At 41.8% G+C, this 19,036-nt stretch overlaps 1 protein-coding gene across 3 annotated transcripts in view; it reads left to right on the top strand.

The window, feature by feature from the left end:
- The window catches only part of LOC121277892 (cullin-9), a 301,897-nt gene that overhangs the window by 120,353 nt on the left and 162,508 nt on the right, over positions 1–19,036 (top strand). For all 3 annotated transcript variants that reach the window (XM_041187673.1, XM_041187674.1, XM_041187672.1), the window contains exons 6-10: positions 3,908–4,098; positions 7,144–7,543; positions 13,197–13,597; positions 14,696–14,886; positions 16,006–16,229. In XM_041187673.1, the coding sequence (XP_041043607.1) occupies positions 3,908–4,098; positions 7,144–7,543; positions 13,197–13,597; positions 14,696–14,886; positions 16,006–16,229 (1,407 nt within the window). The remainder of the gene's footprint in view (positions 1–3,907; positions 4,099–7,143; positions 7,544–13,196; positions 13,598–14,695; positions 14,887–16,005; positions 16,230–19,036) is intronic.

Here is a 19,036-nt window from a genome sequence, read left to right as displayed (position 1 = left end):
GGGTCAGTTGCATTGTTTTAAAGAATCAGTAGGTTTCACTGTAATCAAATGTCTTTTGACACAGTTGCAATTGTACATCTGTAATTAGCACAGGAAGAGAAAAAGCTGCTAACCGCATGGAAATGCCATTTATAACTCAAGTCAGCTTGCCTGATTTTTTTTTTGTTGCCAATCCTAACACTGCTTTTCTGCCACATAGTCTATTGCACAAAGTAGCATTGTGGACAGTATATTAATATGGATTGAATATTGGTCAGAAAACAGGCTAGGAATGATTGGGGCATTTTTGTGTTGGCAAGCTGTGACTTGCGGCAAGAATTAGAGCTTGGGCTTTAGCTATTTACACTCTATATTAATGACTTAGATGAAGGAACTGACCATAACGTATCCAAATTTCCTGATGATATCAAGTTAGGTGGGAAAATAAGGGGTGAGGAGGATGCAAAGAGGCAGAAGGATATAGACCAGTTGTGTGAGCGAGTGTGAAGATAGCAGATTGAATACAATGTGACGAAGTTTGAAGTTATCAACTTTGGTAACAAAAATAAAAAAGCAGAATATTTTTGAATGATGAAAGACTGGGAAATGTGTGCATTGAGAGGACCTAGGTGTCCTTGTACATGAATCACAGAAAGTTAACAGTGCAGGTATAGCATGCAATTAGGAAGGCTGATGCTATGTTAGCTATTGTTACAAAGAAATTGGAGTGTGAAGAAGTTTTGCTACAATTATACAGAGCATTGGTGAGACTATACCTGGAGCAGTGTGTGTAATTTTGTTCTCCTTAACGAAGGACATAAATACTTGTCCTTGAGGAAGCCCAGCAAAGGTTCAGTAGACTGGTTCCTGGGATGAGGGGACTTATGAAGAGAGATTGAGATGTTTAGGCCAATATTTTTTGATTTTCAGAAGAATGAGAAGTGATCTCAATGAAACCCACAAAATTCTTAACAGGCTTAACAGGGTAAATGCCGAAAAAATGTTTCCCCCTGGCTGTGGAAATCTAGAGCATTAGGGTCACAGTCTCAGTATAAGGGGTCAGCCACTTAAGATTAGATGATGAGAAATTTCTTCACCTAAAGGATTGTGAATCCTTGGAATTCTCAGTCTTTGATTATATTCAAAATAGAGGTTGATAGATTTTTGGATTCTAAGGGAATTGAGGGATATAGAGATAATGTTGGAAGGTGGAGTTGAGGTAGAAGATCAACCCTGAATGGCAGAGCAGGCTGGAAGGGCCAAATGGCCTGCTGCTCCTATTTCTTATGTTCTAATGTTCTTTCTGCAGGAACATATCTAAACAGGTTTGAGCCCATTTACGCTGTTTAGTGTTGAATTTTTTTTTAAAATTTACTAGTTTTTAAGCACTTTGTCAATGTGAGTATTTTGTTTGGATTAATTTTAGCAATTTTCTTCACAACTTGCATGAGGTTACCTCTGATAAAAGCAAAAAACTGCGGATGCTGGAAATCCAAAACAAAAACAAAAGTACCTGGAAAAAACTCAGCAGGTCTGGTAGCATCTGCGGAGAGGAATACAGTTAACGTTTTGAATCCGAATGACTCTTCTTCAGAACTAAATAAAAAAAAATTTTACTTAGTTCTGTTGAAGGGTCATTTGGACTCGAAATGTTAACTGTGTCCCTCTCCGCAGATGCTGCCAGACCTGCTGAATTTTTTCCAGGTATTTTTGTTTTTGTGATGAGGTTACCTCTGTCTTCTCCCTCAACAGGATCAAACCTAATTTCCTAAACACTATCTCATAGCTTTTGTTCCTGGGATTGGCCACTATCTTTCTTTGGACCTTCTTGAAGGCAACATAATACCTGAGTCTAATAAGCAATATTGCACTGTACTTTACTCTAACTGCATCATTGTTCTAAAGTTTACTGATTTTCACCCCATAACTTCAAATTCCTTCCCGTTCCAATATGACATGTGATTGTTTCCTTTGACACCCACATCTGTTTTGGGCAATTGCTCCCATGGTGATGAAAGTGTCAAATGAATAAATAAATGAAATCTTAACTTGAGACCCAAGTGAATGCATTATTCAGTCCTTAACATGTGCAACTACTGACCACCACCAATTAAAGTTCTATTATCCATAGTAGTAGTAGTTAGCTGTCTTCTCTTCTGGCTCAGAAATAATATATTGTATAGGAGATAATGAGAAAGAGCAGAAGCTCAAGTCCACTTGCTATATATTTTCTTCAGCGAGTGGTTGATCCAAACAAACCAGTAAACTATCTTGTTCCATCTGTTATCTGCCCTGAGTTAATCCCAGTTAGGGGTGTGGCAGGCCTTGAGCTATCGGCATGAGTGCCTATGCATTGAGCTAATCTTAAAGCACTTCTATAAATGTCAGGTGAGGTCAGGATTGGACTTCAAGATGTTTTGTTACCATGATGGTATAACTTGCCACAGTCAAGGTTTTCATATGAAGTGCAACCATTTGGAAGTTGCAGTGAAGTGTGCTTGATATCCAGCAAGGAGGAAGCAGAGCAAAAATAGCAAAGCATTTTGAAAAAGTATGCCAGTCTAAAGTCAATAACTGTTTAAATTATTGGTGAAATGATTGCAAAAGGAATTTTGGGCATAACTACACCACGGCGCCTGAAACTGCAGTCATTACAAATTGGACACCATCTGCTTTAGGAACTTAGGACTAACAAACCTGTCTGTTTGATAGATTTCACTTTCATTGGACTGTCTTCAAATTCTCAGCTTGGCTTATTAGAAAATGCTTTTGCTTTTGAGTCAGATGATTGTGGGTCAAACCCCCTTACAAGTTTGAGCACTTAACATAGACTGATAGTCCATTTCAGTAATGAAGGAATGCTGCATTGTTGGAGTTGCTGTCTTTTGATGACACATTTAGGCGCACATAAAAGATCCTAAGCTGCTTTCAAAGAAGGACATGTTCAGACCACCGTTTCTCCTACAACCACCCCTGAGAAGGTAGAATCATAGAATGAGTACGGAAGGGGAGGTTATTTGGCTTGGCTTTCTGCAAGATTAGCTCCTCTGCTACTGTCCTGAGGCCCTGCAAGTTTTTCTCTTTGGATAATTATCTAGTTCTCTTTTGAAAGTCATGATTGTACCTGCTTCCACCACACTCTCAGGCCGTGCATTCCAGACCCTAAACATTTGCTGTGTAAAAAAAGTTTTTTCCCATGTCCCATTACTTTTGTCAATTATCTTAAATTGGTGTTCTCTGGTTCTTGATCCTCCCAGCAGTGGGAACAATTTCTCCCAATCTACTCTGTCCAGATCACTGATGATTTTGAACACCTCAGTGAAATCTCTGCTCAACTTCTCTAAGGAGAACAGCCCAGCTTTTCCAAAATGCCCCATGTAGCTGAAGTCCCTGGTACCACTCTTGGAAATCTTTTCTGTGCCTTCTCTAATGTATTCACATACTACTTAAAGCGTGATGTCACATTTGCCTACATAATCATTATGGCAAAAAGTAATTTATTGGATGTGAAGCTGCTTGAGATGTCCAAAATACTGGTAAAACATTGTATTAGTGTAAGTTTATTTTCCATACTGTTCTCATCCCTGAAACACATCTAGTTGCTGTTTGAATCCAACTTACCCTCTCTGTTTTATTGGGTCTGCTTATTCTAGATCTCTGTTATTCTCTGGGTGACACAGTTCTGCCAGTCCATTAATCTTGCTTCAGATTTATTCTTTGTGTTCCTCCATATTTGAACCTTATTGCACAGTTGCCTTGAATTACTGTTGAGTTCCCTTCATAATTTTGAAAATGAATTCACCTATCTCAAGCATGGTTTTCAAAGAAAGCATTGCTGATGCTGGTGAAATGAGACTCTCAAGAGAATCCATTCTTTTTTCAAAACTGGTGGGTGCATCATATCATATTTTAAAATTTTGTTTTCTAGTTGCTCAGACATTTTTCCATAAGCCGCCTGGTGGATTGTACTCCCTGCCTTATCTATCGGAGAGCATTTCTGAGGATTCCTCTACTCTCAGCCGCTCAGAATGGTGGGAGGTGCTTTTCTTCATCAAGAAGTTGGAACCTAAGCAGCAGCAGGAGGCTGTTGATATCATCAGGCAGAACCTGGAAGATCAGGTCAGAAGACAGTGATGGTGCATGATTAGAGATGCAAGATTTGGCTGTGCGTGTATAACGACGTTCTGCTGCAATACAGCCTCTTTCCTGGCATAATGTTATTCTGATATGAAAAAAATACAACAGGCTGTTGTGATCATATTAGTTTTGCAGCCCTGTGCCTGTTGTTGTCTTCCACTAATGCTTCCCCACCCATCCCCACATTTTGCCATCCTTTTCTGAAGGTGCTTCTTTGTATTGGATTGTGAATCCATGAGTGCTCACTGTTTCTTTTCAAAGTGAGCCTGTTCACCGATGATGGTAGAATATTCAGCTGTGCGACATAGGCAGTCAAGCCTAATTCTGTAGCCCAGGATTGTCTAACCTGTTTGCATGGGGGCCCGCATTTCCATTTTTCTCACCAAGCAAATTTCCGAAAGATACATGAATTAAAAAAAAAGTTGAGTATGAAGAAAAGAAACAACTTGTTGAGCAAAATAAAACAGTGCCAAAGCGATATATTGATAATATTAAAAGAACAGAGTAATTAATGATGGTGACCATTAGAGTGCGAGAAGGTGAGCATGTGTGTGTCCGGCTCACACTCAGTCTCAGGGTGCTCATTCACTCACCCATTGTGTGGGTGTATGCGAATATATATTGGTGTGTGGGGATGAGGGTGAGTGAGAATCCTGAGATTGGGAGTGAGCCAGACACACATTCACACTCTCTCACTCTCTCACTCACATTTTCGGAACACAGGAGCAGGAGTAGGTCATTCAGTCAGTCGAGCCTGCTCCACCATTCAATACAATCATGGCTGACCATCCATTTTAATGCCCTTTTCCCACACTATCTCTGTATCCCTTTATGTCATTGTTATTTAGAAATCTGTCAATCTCTACTTTAAACATACCCAATGACTGAGCTTCCACAGCCCTCTGGGGTTGAGAATTCCAAATATTCACAACCCTGTGTGTAAAAAGATTTCTCCCCATCTCAGTCCTAAGTAGCTTCCCCCTTATTTTGAAATTCTAGATTCCCCCATCTTACCTGCATCTACCCTGTCTATCCCTTTAACTATTTTATAGGTTTCAATGTGATCACCTCTCATTCTTCGAAACTCTAGAGAAGACAGGCCCAGTTTTCCCAATCTCTCTTCATAGGACAGTCCCTCCATCTTGGGAACAAGTCTGTTGAACCTTTATTGCCGTAGAGGGAGTGCAACAATATCCTCCCTAAAGTAAGGGGACCAAAACTGCACACAGTGCTCCAGGTGTGGTCTAACCAAATTTCTATACAATTGAGGCAAGACTTCACTACTCCTATATTCAAACCCTCTTGCGATAAAGGCTAACATACCATTAGCCTTCCTAATTGTTTGCTGCACCTGCAAGTTAGCTTTCAGTGACTTACTGAGGAAGATACCCCTGGTCCCTTTGTACATCTACACTTTTTGATCTCTTACCATTTAGGAAATACTCTGCACATCTGTTGCTGCTACCAAAGTGGATAATATTACATTTTTCCAATTAATATTCCATTTTCCATGTTCTTGCCCGCTCACCCTGCCCGTCCAAATCCTCTTGAAGCTACTTCCTCCCAGCACACATTCCCACCCATCTTTGTCATCCACAAACTTGGAAATATTACATTTGGTCCCCACATCAAAATCATTGATATACATTGTAAACAGCTGGGGCCCAGGAATTGAATCTTGCAGTGCCCCACTAGTCACAACCTGCCAACATGAGAATGACCTGTTTATTCCTACTCTCTGTTTTCTGCCAGTTAGCCAATCCTTAATTCTTGCCAGTTATTGCCTCCTACCCCATGTGCTTTAATTTTTGTTAACCAACTTCCTGCGGGTGATTTAGTCAAAAGCCTTCGGAAAATCCAAGTATGCTATGTCCACCAACTCCCCTCTATCAATTCTGTTATTAACACCCTCAAATAAACTCCGATAGGCTTGTCATTATTTCCCATTCATAAATCTATGTTGACTATGTCCAATCAGATCATTATTATCCAAGTGTCCATTTATTACGTCCTTTATAATAGATTCTAGCATTTTCCCTGCTACCCATGTAAGGCTAACTGGTCTACAATTCTTTGTTTTCTCTCTCCCTCCCTTCTTAATTAGTAGGGTGACATTTACTACCTTCCAATCTGTAGGACCCATTCCAGAATCTATAAAATTTTGGAAGATGGTCACCAGTGCATCCACTATTTCCATAGCTACCTTTTTGAACACTCTGGGATATAGACTATCAGGCCCCAGAGACTTACCAACCTTTAGACCCATTAATTTCTCCAACACAACCTTCTTGTGAATACTAATTTCCTTTAATTCCTCATTCTCCCTAATCCCTTGGATCTCTAATTCTGGGAAATTTCTTATATCTTCCTCAGTGAAGACAGACACAAAGTAATCATTTAGCTTCTCTGCCATTTCTCTATCCCCCATTATATATTCTGACTCTTTCTCTCGTACTCTCACACTCTCTCATGTGCGCTCTTCCTGCCTTTCCACTGTTTCCACCCTCCCCCTAAAAAAAATAAATTCAGGAATTCTGAGGCTGTTTTGTTTCACTCTCAGGATCTGTGTGCCACGGCAAGGTAAGCACTTAATGCCCATCCCTAATTGCTTTTCAGATGGTGGTGGTGTGCTGCCTTTTTTGAACCATTGCAGTCCTTGTGGTAAAGGTACTTTCACAGATCTGTATTGTAGTTTTACATTGCAGTTTTAATACAGCTGAGTGGTTTGTTAGGCCATTTTGGAAGGCAGTTGAGAGGCAACCCTGTTGCTGTAGATTTAGAGTTACATGTGGGCCAGACCAAATTAAGAACAGCAGATTTCCTTCCCTAAAGCACCTTAGTGAATTTTTATGACAATCCTGAAGTTTCATGACCAGTATTACTGAAACTAGCTTTTTAGTTCAAAGGAAGATGGTTGTGATGAGGTGGCATATAATGATAGAAAAATCAACATGTCTTCTTTAAAATTATAAATGTGTGAACAATTACCTGAAATTTTTCTGAGTTCATGTTGCTTTCCTTCTGCAGATTTCGGTAATGGATGAGAGTGAGTTGATTCAGTTGACTGTACCAGCAGAACTTGCGCAGAAGCTGCTTCAGTTCCTCAGCCCCTTTTGCCCTTCGGCCTACCTGAATGACCTGGAGTGCTCCCATGTTTATACCAAACACTGCTTGAAGAGGAAAGGGCTGGACCAGGATAACCTCTCCGGTGCATTAACCAACATTGAATACTTCTCCCAGCCTGGCAGCACTGGTTTGATCTCCTCTGGATCATCTATCTCTCAGTCAAAGAAAGCCAAGAAAGAAGTTTCTCCAGATCTTGCAAGCTCTGCAGCAATTTCAACCAAAAATGATGCCATGCAGCAAACAGAGATGGGCAGAATGGAGGAGCTGGAGTTACCAGATGATCTTGAAGAGAAACTGAAAGGTGAGAGTATCTGGCGCAGGTAGGAGTCAGGATCTGATTTCTACTCTGAACCAGAGCAACTGAAGTGGTGACGCTGTAACCAACGCAACCCACTGGGCACAAACAACCTGGAACTGCAGAGTGTGGTCTGGTGTTGGCTGAAATTCCTGATGTAACTGATTTACAGTTTTGCCTGGTGCTTTTTAATGAAAATGAAATGCAGTGGACTACTGTAGTTACTTATGTAATACAATTTTTATTTAAATTTCAAAAAAAGGCACTGATGTTATAACCTTATGGTGTAAGATTCTCCTAGGAATTTTTGTGTTGTGTTCCATGTTACCTGCCAGTCTCTTTTCATATTGTTCCTCGGCATCTGATTTTGCTTTTTCACTTCTCTGGCCTTTCTATATTCAGTCTGGTTTTTATTAGCAGCCTGGCCTCCGTCATATGCACCCTTTTTGTGCTTCATCATACTATCTATCCCTTTTGCCATCCAGTGAGCTCTAGATTCATTTACCCTTCCTTTCCCCCTCTTAGGAATGTACCATGACTGCACTGAACCACCTTCCCTTTAAAGAACTCATTGTTCAATCACATTTTTGCTTGCCATTATTTGATTCCAGTTGCCCCGGGCTAGATCCATTCTCATCCCATCAAAATTGGTGAAATTAGCGAAATAATTGTTTCACTCTGAATTGCTCCTTGTGCTTTCCCATAGCCAACCTAAACCCTATGAGACTATGATCGCTATCTTCCAAATCTTCCCCTACTGACCCCTGATCCACTTGACCCACCTCATTCTCTAGACCAGTTCCAGCAAGCCTCCTTCCTCATTGGGATGGAAACATACAGATCTAGACAATTCACCAGAACAATTTCAGAAACTCTTTCCCCTCTCTGCCCTTTACACTTTGACTATCCCAGGCTATACTAGGGTAATTAAAGCTCTCCATTATAAGTAGCTTTTACACCTGTCTATAATTTTCTTGCAAAATCTTTCCTCTGTATCTTTCTAACTAGTTGGTGGCCTATAGAAAACACCCAGTGGTATAATAGCACCTCTATTGCTTTTTTTGTCCCATGGATCTGATTAATTCAACACTATAATAATGTGATAAATTCTCAAATTGCTTTTAGATTTTCTTCTAATTTATTGATCTGGTCTTATTTTAGAGTTGATGAATTTAAATTAAAAGTTGACCAGCATACTGACCCCATGTTTTTTAAAATTTATTCATTTGTGGGATGCAGGTATTGCTGGCTATGCCAAAATTTATTGTCCATCCTTAATTGCCCTTGAGAAGGTGGTGGTGAGCTGCCACCTTGAACCGCTACAGTCCATATGCTGTATTCCACTGCACCGCCCCCACCCTGGCGGCTTCTCCATTCTCTCTCTTCCCCCTCACAGCCTCTCCTTTCTCCTGCTGGCCTCCCCTTTTATTCTCATGCTTACAACTATTCCTGCAGGTAGGTTGTCTACAGACCAGTTCATAAAGAGATCAACAGCTCTGCTTGTCATTCAGAAATTTTTGGGTATGGATGAAGAGTGTTTATGTTGGAGATAAGCAGCTTAAATCATTTCTAAATGAGGAGCTCTACAAACTTTAGTGCCTTCCCATTGTAGAAATCAGTTGCAAGCAAGGCTGGAAATAGCATTTGTATCTGGGGAAGAATGGTGCTACAAATTTCAATGGGGTAAATAGTGTCTTTTCAAATTTTTTTTAGGGTGTAGGTGACTCTGAAAGACTATTTATTGCTTTCCTCTACGTAGTGTGCATCTGGACTAGCATGTAGGCCAGAAAAGGCAGCTTCCGTTATAGAATAGTTGAGTTTTATGACATTTTGACAGCTTCCATGGTTAGTTTGTTGTAATGCCAGTCCTTGACTTGGCATGCTGGGATTGGGACTGGGACCTCTGGGTTGCTGGTCCTGTGCCTTAACTGCTAGATTACCATGACTCTGATGTCATTACTCCAGGACTGACATTGAATCATAGAATGTTTAAAGCACAGAAAGAGACCATTCAACCTGTTCTGTCTGTACCTGCTCTTCACCTGATGCCAGTCCCCCACTTTTTCTCTGTAACCCTGTAAATATTTCCTCTTCAGATAATGATTCAATTTTCTTTTGAAATCCACAATTGAATCTGCCTCCACCACACACTCAGGCAGTTCATTCCAGATCCCAGCTACTCACTGCTTAAAGAAGTCTTTCCTCATGTTGCCGTTGCTTCTTTTGACAATCACCTTAAATTGGTGTTCTTTGCTTCTCAATTCATCTACCAATGGGAATGGTTTCTCCCTATCCACTTGGGTTAGATGCCTCATGATTTTGAATACCTCCATTAAGTCTCCACTCAACCTTGTCTTTTCCAAGGAGAACAGCCCCATCTTCTCCAACCTATCACTGCATCTGAAGCCCTTTGTGAATCTTTTCTGCACCCTCTCTAATGCCTTCAAAACCTTCCAAAGGTGTGGTGTTTCGAACTCAACCCATTACTCCAGTTGAGGCCAAACCAGTGATTTGTATAGATTTATCCTAACTTCCTTGCTTTTGTACTCAATGCCCTTATTGATAAAACCCAATGTGCCATATGTTTATTAACCATTCTCTCGACTTGCTGTGCCACCGACAATGATTTGTACACACATACTCCTAGATCCCTCTGCCCCTGAATCCCATCTAGAATTATATCTTTATTTTATATTGCCTCTCCACTTTCTTCCTATCAAAATCATCACTTCACATTTCTCTCCATCAAATTTCACCTGCCATTCTACCAGCTGGTTTATATATCCTTTTGAAGTTTAACACTATTCTCATCACAGTTCACAAAATTTCCAAATTTTTGTGTCATCTGCAAATTTTGTACTTTGTAAGCCAAAGCCTAGGTCATCAAAATATATCAAGGAGAGCAGAAGCCCTGACACCGACTCTTGGGAAATCCCACTATAAATCTTCCTCCTGTCCAAAAAAATGGTTCACCATAAATCTGTTTCCTGTCATTCAGCCAATTTTGGATCATGTTGCTGCTGTCCCTTTTATCCCATGACCTGTACTTTGGTTCACAAATCTGTTGTGTGACACTTTATCAAGTGCTTTTTGGAAGTCCAAGTTCACCACATCGACCACATTACTCTCATCTACCCTTTTTGTTACCTCATCAAAAAAGTCAAACTTGATTTGTTCTTAACAAATCTGTGCAGGCTTTCCTTAATTAACCTGCATTCGCTCAAGTGACTGTAAATTTGCTCAAGTGACTGCCCCGGATTATCATTTCTAATAGCTCCCCCGCCACTGAGGTTAAATTGATTGGCCTGTGGTTGCTGGGTTTATCCTTACACACATTTTTGAACAAGGATGTAACATTTGCAATTCTCCTGTCCCTAAAGAGAATTGGAAAATTATGGCCAGTGCCTCTGCAATTTCCACTCTTGCCTCCCTACTATCCTTGGCTTCATCTCATCTGGTCCTGGTGACTTATCAATTTTAAGTACAGAGAGACTACCCAATACCATGTCCTTATCAATGTTAAAGCCTTCAGGTGTCTGAACTACCTCCTCTTTCACCATGACTTGTGCAGCACTCCTCTTCCTTGGTGAAAATAGATGCAAAGTACTCATCTTGTAGCCCGGCCAAGCCTCCTGGCTGCACACATATATCTGTTTTAGGTCCGTAAGCAGCCCTATTCCTCCGTTTTGCCACGGTTTTACGAGTTATATGTCTATAGCAGACTTTGGATTTCTTTTTATGCTGACTGCCAGTCTCTTCTTTTACCCCCTCTTTGCTTCTGTTATTTGTTTTTTCATTTGCCCTTTAAACCTTCTGTATTCAGTCTGATTCTCAATTGTATTATCCACCTGACAACTGCTTCATCTTACACTCTGTCATCATCCAGGGAGCTCTAGATTTGTTTGCCTTAGCTTTTCCTGTTGTGTGACACTACCTGAGCTATCTCCTCCTTAATGGCAGCCCATTGTTCTGTTACAATTTTGCCTGTCAGTCTTTAATTCCAATTTATCCAGTCCAGATCCGTTCTCACCCCATTCAAACTTGCTCTTCTCCCAATTAATTAATTCCTAGCTGGATTATTTCTTGTCCATTTCCATGGCCAGCTCAAACCTTATTATACGATGATCACTCTCTCCTGTTGTTCCCCTACTGGCACTTGATCTACTTGGCCCACCTCATTCCCAAGAGCTAGGTCATTTCTCATTGGACTGGAACCATACTCTTGAACAACTTTTGCCCCTCTCAGCCCTTTATTACGGTTCCAGTCTGTATTAGGATGATTGAATTCTCCCATTATAACTACTCTATCATTCTTGCACTTCTCTTGTTTCTTTATATTTTTCCCACTAGATGTGGCCTATAGATGGCACCAAGCAGTGCAATAGTACCTTTCTGTTTTTTAGTGCTAGCAACATAGATTCTATTCTTGACCCCTCTGGGACCTCCTTTCTCTCCAGCACCTCAGTGTTCTCCTTAATTAATACTGCCGCTCCTCCTTTCTTTCCTTCCCTATCTTTCCTGAACACCTTGTATCCAGGAATATTTAGCAACCAGTCCTCCCCTTCTTTGAATCAGGCCTACGTTACCACCACAACATCATAATTCCACATGGCTATCTGTACCTGTAACTCACCAGTCTTGTTTACCACACTCGGCGCATTCACATGCATGCATTGTAACCCTAATTTAGACTACTATATTCCCTCTTGTTCTGACCCTGCCTGATGCCTTATTATTTCATAGTCCTTTGTCTTTCCCAGTATTTGGTGCACCTTGGTATTCCTCTCTGATATGACCTCCTGGTTCCTACAACACTACCAAGTTAATTTAGACCCTCTCCAATAGCACTAGCAAATTGCCCCTCAAGGTCCCGGCTCTGTTCAAGTGAAACATGTCCAGTCTGTATAAGTCCCATCTCCCCAGAGCTGGTCCCAATGTCTCAAGAATCTAAAGACCCCGCCCCCCCCGGCACCACCTCTCCAGCCTCACATTCATCTGCTCTATCCTGCTATTTCTATACTGACTTGTGTGTGATATCAGAAGTAGTCCAGAGATTACTATCTTTGAGATCTTATTTGCTAGTTTCCTTCCTAGCTCCTTAACTGCAGGACCACATCCCTCTTTCTACCTATGTGATTGGTACTGATATGGACCACAACTGCTGGCTGTTGATCCTTCTCCCTCAGGTTGCTGTGTAGCTAGTCAATGGCATCCTTAGCCCTGGCATCAGGAAGGAAACATGCTGCCCTGGATTCACATTTGTGGCTGAAAAAACTCCTGGTCCATTAACTGTCGAGTCCCCTATCACGATGGTTTTCCAAATCTTCTTCCAGCCCTCCTTTACAGCTGAGCCAACTGTGTTGCCATGAACTGGGCTCTGGCTGCGTACCCGAGCGGGACCATCACTCTTATCAGCATTCAGAACTGAATACTGGTTGTAGAGTGAGATGAAAACAGTGTACACCACCATGTGACTGGCCCTTCTTAACTGCCTAGTGGTCACCCGTTCCGTCTTTGCTTGCATACCCTTAAGCTGTGGAGTGACCACATCTATAAATATGCTATCAACCTTGTGGGTGTGCCACAGTGACACCAGCTGCTACTCAAGCTCTGAAACCCCAACATGATATGAACTAAAATAAGTTTTTTTTTTCCTTAGTATTCAACTGCCCAAAAGTGACTGGACGGAAGACTAACTTGGAGAAGGTGGGGGAGGTAGTGGAGATCATGAAGAAGTCAAGTTCTGATATAGGTTTGCAGGTTGCAGGTTTCAAGTTCATTACTAAAATGTTGGAAGATGACAGCACACGAGAGAAGCTGCCTCTTAAACTGGATTCCGGCATTAACCAAAGAGACAAACTGATCAAAGTGCTGGTGGAAGAATTGACCAACTTCTCCAAGGAAAAGCCCCTGGTTGTCACCTGTTTGCGATTGATTTACATCCTGATGCAAAGATATGACTGGAGAGCACTGTTTGCCACAGAGGGAGGAATCAAGAGTGTCCTGTCCTGTATGCAAGAGCACAAGAATTCTGCCCTTGTTCAGCAGGCTGCCCTGGCAGTAAGTGAAGCGCCTAATTGAGGAATGTTTCCCTCTTTTTCCTTTCCTGAAGAAGCTGAGTGCCTTATAGTTCTTCCCCCAAGGGCACATCTATTGAATTTAAAATATAATGGGTGTATTGTTTTCCCCCCCAGCCCAGAAGGCTTTAAGATTAGAGCTTTAAGGTTACAGATTGATGGCCTATCCTCTGTCCTATATATTCTACCTCTTTAACCAAGCAATATTAAACATATACTCTAGTACAAGATCCCCACAATTCTAGCCAAAAAATGTAAAAGCCTGTAACCCTTGTATGAAGGTCATGGTATGGGCTGGAATTTACAACTGCATGTTCTCTTTTGAGCTAGTTAAATGTAGTCTTCAGTGCATGGGATAAGGTACTGGATGGTCATAATTTGTGAGCAATCCTAAAATGATCAATATTTGCACCTTGTGGTCTCAGTTGCTTTTTGTGATGTTTTGAACGGATTAAAGTTGATTTTATCTGCCACACAGTTAACATGAAGGAGGGACAACTGATATCTGCCAAGATGAACAGCCATGGCTTAGAGGTAGCATGCAGTCAGAAGGTCATGGGTTCAAGTCACATTCTACAAACCTGAGCACATAATCTAGGTTGACCCTCCATTGCATGACTGAGGGAGTACTGACACTGTCGGAGTTTTTGGGATTAAATCCAGCCTTGTATGCCCACTCAGGTGACATATAAGATTCCATGGCACTATCTGGCAGAAGTGCAGTGGATTTTCCCTGGTGTCTTGGCCCATATTTATCTCTCAGCTATCATCAGTCAAACATATTTTCTTGTCATTGTTTTTATTGATGTTAATGGGGCTTTGTGTGCAAATTAGTTGCTGTGTTTCCTACATTACAATAGTGAGTACCCTTTAAAGTACTTGATTGCCTATGAAATGCTTTGGTATGTTCTGAGGATGTGAGAATGTAAGAAATATAGAAATGTAAGTATTTTTTCTATTTATAACTAGTGACATTCAGTGATACACCCTCCACAGTATGATGTTTGATTTGATTTGTACGTTATTAGTTTGATACAGTAGTTAATACAACAGGACACAAAGTTGATATTTGTCTTCACAGACTTTGAAGATCCTGACTGGAGCCAGCAAGTATGACATGCGTACTAAAAGTGTTCGGCCTCACCTTGCTGATGCTGATGCCCAGATCATCCTTGAAATCTTTGCCAGCATTGGCTCAGCCTCTACCCAGGATTCCAAAGGGCTGCTCAGTGTTATCCCTGCTGCTGTAGAGAAAATGATGAACACCACAGGGTAAGGAGAGTTTCTCAAGATATGCTCTTTCATTGGTGTTTATCTTTTCTTACCCTGCACCTTTTTGGATTTTTCCCAAGTTGAGGACTTTAACACTTGCTCATAACTGTGTATTTCCTTAATTTGTAAATTGTACTACGCCACACTAAGCGGGGACTGCACTTTGATCTCTCAATTTCTCCCTATTTTTTTCTTTCCTGAAAGCAGGGACTCCTGCTGGGATGATCCTCTGGATGCTGACTGTTGGCAGCTGGCTCATGTAGATTCTTCTAGTATAGCGTTTCTGGTAATTATCTGCAGGCCATTCCAGCTTGGAAGGACCAAGTGAACTAGTTCCTATGCTTGTGCAGTGTCTGCACATGTACTTTCTTGTGCTAGTTACTGGATAACAATTAAGAGCAGGGGTGCTAACAATTGTTTTTTCATCTTTTACCAAGAGTGCTGTGTAGTAACCTGACAGATCAGCTACTCAGTACAGGACAGCAAGTGGTCTATATGCCATGACTCCAAATAAATCAATGAAGTTAGCAACTAGAGTGCTGAGTGAGCCATTAATAGTTTAGAATTGAATTTTAAAGTGTGTTGCAATAACACATTTTTATTTTGCATACTTTGTAAATTACTGAAGCTCCCCAAAAACCACTGCCTCTAATTTCGTTTCAGTGCGGTTACTGCATATGCTCATGTTTATAAAACAAACTGCTGTTTTGTTCGCCTCCTTCCTGACACTCCTGATTGCAGCTTCCTGTTCCCTCCCCAGGCCTTCCCTCTCCCCGGCCCTCCTGTTCCCCTCCACTCGCCTGCCCATTCCCACTCCCCCGGCCCTCCCACTCCTCCTCCCCCATCCCCTGGCCCCCCTGCTCCCCTCCGACTGAACCCCCACTGTGAACGAGCAGAACATATTATGCTTTATATGAACCTTTAGCTCTCAGAATCTTGGATGCTAAGACATTGTTCCGACAAGTGTATTGCCCATTGTTGGATTGAATACTGAATTGAGTTGAAATAAATCATCAGCTGATGCTAACATGACATTGTAGTAATGAGAGTGATGTGGCATCATTCTCTTCACCAGGCGATATTTTACCCTTTAATTGCTGCCTTATTCATCCTCTCCAGGTGCTCCTCTGCGGTCCAGGATGGCCTATTAATCGTCATTATGCTGGTTTCTAATCACAAAAGCCTTGCAGAATTGTTGGTATCTTGTGACATCTGCCCAATCCTGTATAGCTGTATTGGAAACGGGAGCAGCTCCACAGGCAGCCATCAGCAGATGCTAGCTATCATGGCCCTTAGTAACATCTCTCTGAACCACAAACTTTCTACTGGAATCGAGAACAAAGGTAAAACAAGATGGTTCTTTAAAATACTGTGAAAATCCAGAATAACTACTTGAATGTAGTATTTGCTCAAACTCGTTACCTAAATGACTTAGCCTGACACATTATTTCAATGAGCCACTTCTATTCCTCAGGCCATTGTGCCACATTTTGCTATTATAGATGGAGTATTGTGTAATGAGACAAAGTTAATTAGTAATATAGTAATGGATCCTCTGGGGAAAGAGTAATCATGATGTGATAGAATTTCACATTTGAGTATTATGAGATTGGAATCTTAAATTTGAGCAAAGTCATTATGGAGGTATGAGGGGTGAGTTGGCTGAGGTTGTTTTGGGGAATGAGATTAAAAGATATGACGGTAGATAAACAATGGCAAAAATTTAAAGAAGCAGTTCATAATTCTCAATGAAAATACATTCCGCTTAGGGGTATGAACTCCGTTAGGAAAATGTACCAGCATCGTTAACTAGAGAAGTGAAGATAAGACTGGTCAGGAAAGTGAGATCCCATGGGATACAGGGGAAGATGGCAGGTTGAATCCAAAATTGGCTCAGTGACAAGAAACGCAGGGTAATGGTCAAGGGATGCTTTTGCAAATGGAGAACTGTTTCCATTGGTGTTCCACAGGGCTCAGTGTTGGGGCCCTTGCTGTTTGTTGTATATATTAATAGTTTAGACTTAAATGCGGGAGGCATGATTGAGAAATTTGCAGATGATTCAAAAATTGGCTGTGTAGTTGATAATGAAGAGGATAACTGTCGACTCCACAATGATATCAATGGGTGGCTGAGTGGGCAGAGAAGTAGCAAATGGAATTCAATCCAGAAAATAGTGAGGTAATGGATTTGGGAAGGGCAAACAAATCAAGGGAAGATTCAATAAATGGGAGGCTATTGAGAGGGGTTGAGGAAGTGAGACACCTTGGAGTGCAGGTCCACAGGTCCTTAAGAGTGGCACAACAGGTGGACAAGGTGATCAAGAAAGCAAATGGGGTTTTACTGGGCGAGTTATTGAATACATAAGCAGGGATGTAATGGTGGAACTGTATAAAATGCTGTTTAGGCCACAGCTGGAATTTTGTGTACAGTTCTGGCCACCACATTACAGGAAGGACATAATTCCTCTGAGTGCAGAGGAGATTTACAAGAATGTTGCCAAGGCCTGAAAATTGCAGCTATGTAGAGAGATTGGATAGGCTGGGGTTGTTTTCCTTAGAACAGAGGAGGCTAACAGGTGACCTAATTGTGGTGTACAAATTTATGAGGGGCCTAGATAGGGTAGACGGTAAAGACATGTTTCCCCTAGCTGAGGGGTCAGTTATCACGGGGGGCAGCATTTATTGCCCATCCCTAGTTGCCCTTGAGAAGGTGGTGGTGAGCTGCCTGCATGAACCGCTGCAGTCCATATGGTGTAGGTACACCCATAGTGCTGTTAAGGGAGTTATAGAGTTTTGTCCCAGCAACAGTGAAGGAACAGTGATATATTTCTAAGTCAGGATGGTGAGTAACTTGGAGGGGAACTTCCAGGTGATGGTGTTCCCATTTATCTGCTGCCTTGTCTTTCTACGTGGTAGTGGTCGTGGGTTTAGAAGGTGCTTTCTAATGAGCCTTGGTGAATTCATACAGTGCATCTTGTAGATGGTACACATTGTTGTACTGTGTGTCAGTGGTGGAAGGAGTGAATGTTGGTGGATGTGGTACCAATCAAGCGGCTGCTTTGTCCAGGACAGTGTTAAGCTTCTTGCACTCATCCAGGCAAGTGGGGAGTATTCCATCACACTCCTGACTTGTGTCTTGTAGATGATCGGCAGACTTTGGGGAGTCAGGAGGCGAGTCACTCACCTTGTAGCCACAGTATTTATATGCCTGTTTCTGGTCAATGGTAATCCCCAGGATGTTGATAGTGGGGGATTCAGCGTTGGTAATGCCATTGAACATCAAGGGGTGGTGGTTATTGCCCGACACGTGTGTAGCACAAATGTTAGTTGCCACTTGTCAACCCTAGTTGTCCAATCTTACTGCATTTGGACATGGACTGCTTCAGTGTCTGAGGAGTTGTGAATGGTGCTGAACATTGTGCAATCATCAGCAAATATTTCCACTTCTGACCTTATGATGGAAGGAAAGTCATTGGTGAAGCAGCTGAAGATGGTTGGGCTGAGGACACTACCCTGAGGAACTCCTGCAGTGATGTCCTGGAGCTGAGATGACTGACCTCCAACAACCCCAACCATCTTTCTTTGCGCTTGGTATGATTTCAATCAGCGGAGAGTTTTCCCCCGAATCCCATTGACTCCAGTTTTGCTCGTGCTCTTTGATGCCACACTCGGTCAAATGCAGCCATGATGTCAAGGGCAGTCACTCTCACCTCACCTTGGGAGTTCAACTCTTTTGTCCATGTTTGAACCAAGGCTGTAATGAGGTCAGGAGCTGAGGGGCCCTGGCAGAACCCAAACTGGGCATCAGTGAGCAGGTTATTGTTAAGCAAGTGCTGCTTGATAGCACTGTTGATGACCCCTTCCATTACTTTACTGATGATTGAGAGTAGACTGATAAGGCAGTAATCAGCCAGGTCGGATTTGTCCTGCTTTTTGTGCACAGGTCATACCTGGGCAATTTTCCATATAGCTGGGTAGATGCTAGTGTTGTAGCTGTACTGGAACAGCTTGGCTAGAGACGCAGCAAGTTCTGGAGCACAAGCCTTTAGTACTGTTGCCGAAATATTGTCAGGGCCCATAGCCTTTGCAGTATCCAGTGCCTTCAACCGTTTCTTGATATCACGTGGAGTGAATCAAATTGGCTGAAGAC

Source organism: Carcharodon carcharias, chromosome 5 (genome assembly GCF_017639515.1).
Source record: "Carcharodon carcharias isolate sCarCar2 chromosome 5, sCarCar2.pri, whole genome shotgun sequence".
NCBI classification, from domain to species: Eukaryota; Metazoa; Chordata; class Chondrichthyes; order Lamniformes; family Lamnidae; genus Carcharodon; species Carcharodon carcharias.
This window is presented reverse-complemented; position numbering and strand designations above follow the sequence as displayed.